The 8,284-nt window shown below is 35.1% G+C and overlaps 1 protein-coding gene across 1 annotated transcript; it reads left to right on the top strand.

Moving 5' to 3' along the window:
• Positions 1-6: 6 nt before the first annotated feature.
• Positions 7-7,638, top strand: LOC139786874 (uncharacterized). Its single transcript, XM_071725994.1, has 2 exons — positions 7-1,008; positions 2,372-7,638. Exon 2 carries the CDS (start codon positions 6,310-6,312, stop codon positions 7,636-7,638), a length of 1,329 nt encoding a protein of 442 aa, XP_071582095.1. The 5' UTR covers positions 7-1,008; positions 2,372-6,309.
• Positions 7,639-8,284: the final 646 nt, after the last annotated feature.

The raw sequence follows: 8,284 nt of genomic DNA, 5'->3' as shown, positions 1-8,284 counted from the left end.
TATATGCATTTGTACAGATTATATGACTGCATATTCTTTTTAAAAAATCATATTTTTGTTTAAAAAAACACAGGTGTGATGTTAATTAGAAAAAACATATTGTAAAAATTTTGTCTATTTTTTATTAGAACTTTGAAATTTTTTTAAATAGATTTTTTGATAAATGTACATATAACAGAGATATTTTAGATGTTGAAATTAAATGTTTTTGTTCTTTGGTATACAATAATAATGATGATAATGTAAAAATAATAATGCTTACCAAGTTTATTTTTAACAAACTTTAGGATTTAAAATCTAACAATTAATAAATCTTATAATTGTTATTATTTTACAGGTTCCTAATCTAGAGCAGCTATCTCAGAATGAATTTAATACACTTTACAATAAAACTGTTCGGCAGAACATTCTCCGAAATTACTATTCAAATAATCTGAGCAGCAAGCCCAGCCAAAATTATACTCAGGAAACTGCTAGCAGCCAACAGCAACAGAAGAGTATTACCGGCAAGAATCAGCCTACTCCAGGACACACTTGCGACTTTAGTCCTTATCTGAAACAGCCACCGATTTATAACCCTCCTCCTCCTCCTCCTTCTACGACCCAGAGTCCATTTAAATCTGGCCAGAACGGTTACGTGCAGAGTCATTATCCCGCAGCCAAATGCAACTTAAGTGGACCCTGTAATCTACTGCAAGCTGAAGCTTCTACATCAACTAAAAATGCATCGGCAACATTGAATGACTTTGTTGCTGCCAAGACGAATCTATTACAGGTTAATCAGCACTCATTCGGCACTAGTCCACCGCTCACCGCAGCCTCTCAGCAATTGGTGATGTCACTGAGCGACGAGTTTAGAGCGAGCAAAGTCATGAAAGTGCAGAAAGACACCGTGGATGCGTCGCAACAAGAAGTATTAGCCGCGCTGCAGGCAACCGGTTGGGATACGAATCAAGCCGCCAAGCAAATTGCAAAGGACAGGCAGGCCAAACTGGAGAGTCTCATGAGGTGTGTATCTTGAAATTTTTCTGTGAATTGATTTATCTTCGTGAGGATATTTGTACTGATCAATCAAAAACATATATATATATATATATACAGGGTGTATCAGAGCGCTCGTATCAGGCATTTTTTAAGGGAAAATAGGCATTTTCAAGAAAAGTGTTTTATACAAAAGTTGTAGGATTTAAAAAGATCTATTTACTGATCTTATCAGTGTGATTTTAGGTGTCGTCGCCAAGGTCAGGATAAGGTCACTTCAAATTTTTTAAATGCGACCCCCTATGTTGTAGTATATTATTTGAAAGGACATAAAATAAAAAAAATTTTGGCGCAAACCAGAAGTCGATATGTTGACGCGTTCGGAAGTTATTTAAGATCAAAAATTGGCTTTTTCGAACTTTGACTCTAAATAACTCTCGAACGGATCAACGTATCGACCTCTGGTTTGGGCCAAAATTTTTCTTATTTTTTGTCCTTTTAAACGATATACTACAATATAGGGAATTCCATTTAAAAAATTCGAGGTGACCTTGTCCTGCCCTTGGCGACGCCACCCAAGACCACACTGATAAGATCAGTAAATAGATATTTTTAAACCCTACAACTTTTGTATAAAACATTTCTTTCGAAAATGCGTAATTTTCCAGTTCCTAAAAAACGCCTGATACGGGCGTTCTGATACTCTGTATATATACAGGATGTATCGTAATAGATAGATAGATAGATAAATAAGTTTTATTTCAGCTTATATGGCCACGAAATGGACCTACATCAATAACAATAACGCAGCTCAGATTTAACGCAGTTTACCGGCACGCACGCCGTTCCAAATTTTCATTTACTATCCCTTAATAGAGCGCTTTTCTTTTCTTTCTCAAGTCTATTTAATCAATCTACGCTTTCCGGTTTACAAGTTCCATCCGTTATTTCTCTAATTTCCAGGTTTGATTTCTCAAATTTAGTACAGTCTTTTAGAAAATGTTCCAGGTTCCCTAATTTTTCTTTACAAAAAACACACTTTCTCGCCTCCTCATTCAGCTAATATTTATTACATTCCTCTGCGTTTCCGCATCTTACTCTCGCTACCATCCTTTGCACACCCTTCTCTCCGCTCACGCCGAGATATCTCGGTAATTCAAATTTACATAACAATTTGTAACTTACATTATATTTTGACTTTTGGATATCATTGAATATATATTTTCTGACCAGTCACATCTCGCAGCTTCCTAACTATTTCCCCACTCACGTTTAATCCTCTGCTCTCTAATTCAATTATTTCCGCTGGACTATACCCGGCTTCCAACAATAATTTATCTCTTGTGATCGCGCTCTTTATTCTACAGTCTTTATCGTTTTTCTCTTTCAGGCATTCTTTTAACAGTGTATTGCGGATGTATCGTAATATGTGGAACACACTTCAGTGCTGGACAGAAGACAAAAAATCAATGAAAGAAGTTTATATTAACATATGTCCTATTTGGCCTTGTTTCCGAGTTATAGTCATTTTGTACTCCAGTAATGTGGAACTGCTTAACATAGTTGCTTGAAATGGCCACATTCGGTCTGTATTTGTTTATAATGCTCGATATCTCCTGAATATTTCCCGACCTTCTTAATTGCACATTCTATTGATTGAATCAGTTCGTTCTCTTGCTAAAAACCACTTAATAATTCATTAATTTGGTGTGCGTTAGAAGAATGAATAAGTATTCAAATCAGGAAATAGCAGACATGCATTTGATGCATGGACTTGCCGATTGTAAAGCCCCTTGCACAATGCCAGGCAACAGGCAATAGGAACAGGAAATAACCAAAAAATCGTTAATTACAACCTAAAAAATTCGAATACTATGATTGGTTGGCAACAGGCAATAGGCACAGAATTTCCAACGTGACGGAAACTCTGTGTCTATTGCTTGTGTCACTGTTTATTCTGCATTTATACATGATTTCTATTCCCTGTTCCTATTGCCTGTTGCCTGGCATTGTGCAAGGGGCTTAATACAGCCGAAGCAAAATGTCTATACGAGGTTTATTTCTCTAATAGATGTCTTCCAGATAAGAAAACATTCCAGCGATTACTTAAATACCTACGAGATACAGGATTATTTTGAAAACGACACGACGACTGCAGTCTTGCATTTAGGTCGAAGATGGCCATTTTTAGTACTTCCTATAACGTTATTTAACATTACTGGAGTAGGTACATACATGACTATAATTCGGAAACAAAGTCAAATAGGACACATGTTGATATGAACTTTTTTCATTGTTCTTGTGTCTTCTGTCCACCGCTGAAGTGAGTCCCACATGTTACGATATACTTTCTATACATTTACAGGATGTACAAAGTGTTGAAACCCCATAATTTTACGAAAACTACGCATTTTCGAAAGAAATGTTTTATACAAAAGTTGTAGGGTTTTAAGTGACGCATTACATAGCAATATTAGTATAACCCTTGAATATCAAGGTCACGTAAAGATTATCTTGAAATTTTTAATGAAAACTCATTTCTAATTGCATATTCGTGTAGCTTACTTCGAGAGCTTTTCAAAACACTATTATAAAATTTTTTTTTTTATTAAGTACTTTTCGAGTTATGGAGGGGAGATATAAACAGACAGACAAGTGTACACAAACCTCTGCAAATAAAATTACCCCAAGAATGAAAATATTATACATATATATTACAATATATGTATAATATTTTCAAAATATATGTATAATATATTCACAATATAAGGAGTGACGGCTGGTCTGGTGGGTAGAGCGCCAGATTCGTAATCCGGAGAACCGGGTTCGAATCCCGCTAGGCCACTGAGAATTTCTCAGTGAAAACGCCGTCCCCCCCCCCCCATCTAGCGGAGAGAGGTATCCCTAGGTGGAAAACTGGGCTCCGTCTTTCGGAAGAGACGTTAAACCGTTGATCCAAAGGAAATGATAATAGTAGGGAAAATGATAATAGTAGGGAAAAGAATTGGATAGGGTTGGGTACGTCCCTTGAAAAACGCCTCTCCCCTCTTGAATTGGATAGAATTGGATAGGGTTGGGTACGTCCCTTGAAAAACGCCTTTCCCCCCTTGAATTGGATAGAATTGGATAGGGTTGGGTACGTCCCTTTAAAAACGCCCTTTAAAACCCCTTGGGGTATATAAAGTATATATCTTTTTTATATTCACAATATATGTATAATATTTTCAAAACTTGAGATTTTTCCTTGGTGAAATAGAAGATATAAGCTTTCTTTTGAAATGTTTCCGAATCATTTATCATGTTTCATGCAAAAGTTGCAGTCCACCAAAAATTGGGATCTGACATTCGTCGCCATGACATCTGGTGGTCGAAAGTGAAAGCACTGGACTGTATACAGATCTCGTGGCATTGTACAAGCTTGACGTGCGGTCGTACTGGCTTTGCGTTACTGGCTTTGTATTTTTATTAATATGGAATTTTCTCCGCGTTGTAAATCTACGAGCAGAATTAAGTGTTCAGTTCGCGGTTGTAAAAGTAAGGTTGATCGTAATTTAAATGTTCGATTTCATCTCTCGAAAATTTAATTTGGCAGTTGGATTTTTGATATTTTTTTTTTATTTCACATAATGAGTAATAGCAAGTAGTTTATTAAAATGTTAAACACATATATCATCTTATATCAACTTTTAAAATAAACTTTATCACATTAACATGTTAACATTAATATAAATATATACTAATTCTTTTAACTTTTTCTATATCTTATAATCCTATATCTAATAACTTCCTATATCTAATGACTTTCTATATCTTATAACTTTTAACCCTTTTCTATTTCTGAAAACTTTTGTATATAATCTTTTATATAATCTTGTAATCATTTCTATATCTTATAACTTTTAACTCTTTTACAATCCTATGACTCAATGTTTTCACTAGCATCTTTTATTGAACTTTCAGTTCTTAAACAGATTTCATGCAACATAATGCTACAGTATACTTTTTTAATTTTGAAAACTTTTGTATATAATCTTTTATATAGGGGAGACCGGGGCTATCTGTCTACGGGGGCTATGTGTCCACAGTAATGCTATCTCAAGTTTTAAGAGACAGATGTCTCTACTATTGTAACAAGTAGTTGAAAAATGCCCTACGTAAGATATTTAAATGTTGTTTGTTTTCTTGCGATGCCTCTCGCAGACGCTATATACGTTAAAAGAAAAGCGAAAACAATTATTCACATTTTTCGACGATCGAAAAATTTGCTGTGCGACACTAGTTTAACTTAAATTAAAGTAAGCAATTCATAATATTATCAATTAATATATAGTTATCAGGTGTGAGAAGCGTCAAATCTTAATTCCGCATTATCTAAAATTGGCAACGTGTTAAAGACTGAAAAACGTGGTCGGGGCTATCTGTCCTATTTTTGATGGGGCAATGTGTTCACACTTCAATGACGAATTGTTCTTTTATAAATAGATAATGGTGCGTAACTACAAAAGAAAGACTTTCCTTAAGACGGATAAGGTAGACATATCCAATAAAATTATATTTAGAGCCATTAAAAGAATAAAAATTGAGCGAGAATTTTTTCGTAAAAACAGCGTTAAACTTTGAAATAAATGTTCGGGCTCTCACTCGCTACTGTAAAAAAAGTGACCTACGAGCAACTACTTGATTCTGCGATTCAAGAAACGTCACCAAATTTTTATTTAAAAAATACACGTCAAGTTAAATATATGAGTTTGTCTAAATTATTGAGTATTTTCTATTTCAAACGCTGCCAAGGATAAAGTAAAGGCCCCAAATGAAAAAAAAAGATTAAAGAATTGAGGGGACAAAAGAAACTCATCACATTGATTTTGCAACGGACTCAAAATCAGTTTGATGCCACCGTATATAACGAAAAGTCAGCTCTACGCAGGAAACTTGTCAAAAAATCTACACAAAGTGCCTACTACTTCTCTGACTCCAACGACTAGGCAGTTTTTTCAATATTATATATTAATAAATAATATTATAAATAAGTATAGAAATTAATATAAATAAAGCATCGAAGACTTACTAAAAGATACTGAAACATATAAAGTCGTTACGAAAGATCCTACAAAAAAACTAACATCGAGTGCTCGGGAATTGTTATCGAGATGGAAAAAATCGGAATATATAACGAGTTCTGAATATAAACGTTTATACTGTAGCGATGGAATATTACCGAGGGCATATGGCTTGCCTAAAATTTATAAAAACAATTGTCCATTTAGAATAATAGTTTCGTCGGTGGATAGCCCGTTATATAACTTGGCTGCATTTCTGCACAAAATAATGCACAATAGTTTTTCGAAGGGACAGAGTCACATCGCGAATAGTTTCGAACTAGTTAAAAAACTTTCCACGGTGAATATTGAAGAGAGCTATACCTTAATATCCTTAGATGTTGTCTCTCTTTTTACCAACGTACCAATCGAAATGGTGATTGAAAGCATTACATCAAGGTGGGATTACACCTCCACCAATTGCAAGATCCCGAAATCGGAATTCCTGTTAGCGGTCAGATTTGTTCTTGAATCAACTTTTTTTATGTTTAACGGGGTAATCTATCGGCAAACTTTTGGTTCACCTATGGGTTCGCCTTTGTCTCCCATAGTAGCGGATATCACGATGCAGGACCTTGAAAGGAAAGCGCTAGAACTATTAAGTTTCATCCCTCCGTTTTACACGAGATATGTCGATGACATTGCGATGGCGGTGCCTTCCACTAGCTGTGCGCATACGTTAAAAATCTTTAATTCATTTCATCCGAGACTGCAGTTCACTATGGAGATTGGTGTGGATGACAGGTTGAATTTTTTGGAAGTTACTATCATACGTTCTAAAAACCACTTGGTATTTGATTGGTTCCACAAACCTACGTTTTCTGGAAGATACTTGAACTTTTTCTCACAACATCCTCTTTGCCAAAAAAAAGGCACGGTCATTAGCTTAATTGATAGAGTGTTTAGATTGTCACATTCACAATTTCAACAAAAAAACATGGAGTTGATAGTCCGAATTTTAATAAAAAATTGCTATCCTCTAGAGTTCATCTTTAAAATTATGCATGAGCGTCTCAAGTATCTTTTTGGAACCCTCCATGAAGCAGAAAAGGAGAAATGTGTAGATAAAGATATATTTTTTACTATACCATATGTTCCCACATTAACGGGGAAATATAAGAACATTACGAAAGATCTAAAAGTAAAATTATCGTATTCTAGTATGAATAAATTAAATAAATTCATAAGGGTACATAAAGATCCTCTTCCTAATTCTTCGATGAGGAATATTGTCTACAAAATTAATTGTAAAGATTGTGATGCGTCTTACGTTGGTCAGACGGGTAGACAGCTGCAAACGAGAGTAAAAGAACACGAATCTCAGATAAGGAGAAGTGGGGGTGGTAATTCCGTAGTGACGGAGCATAGAGTGGAATGCAATCATGATTTCGGTTGGAATGATGTAAGGATTCTAGACAAAGAAATGCTTCTAAACAAGAGGCTATTATCGGAAATGATCTATATAAAAAGACAAAGAAACGGTATAAACTTGCAAACGGATACTGAAAATTTACCAGACCTATACATAAACATTGTCGAAGGACTTTCGAAAGTGTAAGACACATGGTTGATTAGCCTGGTTGGTACAATATAGTAACAATTGTATAAATTGATGTGTCACTGTTCGTCGTGACGTTGACGAGACACATTCTTTTTTATTAGACACTTGTGCAATTTCGTGGCTAATGATTCTGGCTAACTAATAACACCTTTAATTGTAAGTAGCACTACGTCTCTTAGATTATTTGATATGCAATCGCAGGGCATAGTTGTTACTCCGAACATTGATACAGGTATCTATCTATCGATCCACAATGACGAGATTCCATAATTTAATTTCCTGGCGGTCAAACCAAGAAATTACACACGGAGATACCTGGGGAGGCTTCGGAGTGTACATCTGCCCTTATGACTTTTGGAAGTAACGTCTGACAAGAATTTGCGGAATAATGAAGGTCTCGTTGTAATTATAAGTATTTATTAAATGTGTAAAACGCGAGTTATATTTTTGGACTAATTTTAAATGTACTGGTAGACAATGCGCTGAAGACCCCAAAAAGGGTCGAAACGTACGCGACGTATATATCTTCTGACTATTTTGTAAAATAAATTTTATCGACTGCACATCAAGTTCGGCTCTTATTGCCTAATTTAATTCGAATATATAAATAATGTGTTTTTTATTATGTGGACAGATAGCCCCT

This window comes from Temnothorax nylanderi, unplaced genomic scaffold (genome assembly GCF_030848795.1).
Source record: "Temnothorax nylanderi isolate EJ_2023f unplaced genomic scaffold, tnyl_v1.0 TNYL_tig1177_pilon, whole genome shotgun sequence".
NCBI classification, from domain to species: Eukaryota; Metazoa; Arthropoda; class Insecta; order Hymenoptera; family Formicidae; genus Temnothorax; species Temnothorax nylanderi.
This window is presented reverse-complemented; position numbering and strand designations above follow the sequence as displayed.

Coding starts and splice junctions, on each gene's coding strand:
- LOC139786874 (XM_071725994.1), top strand. CDS start 6,310: ATGCACAATAGTTTTTCGAAGGGACAGAGTCACATCGCGAATAGTTTC.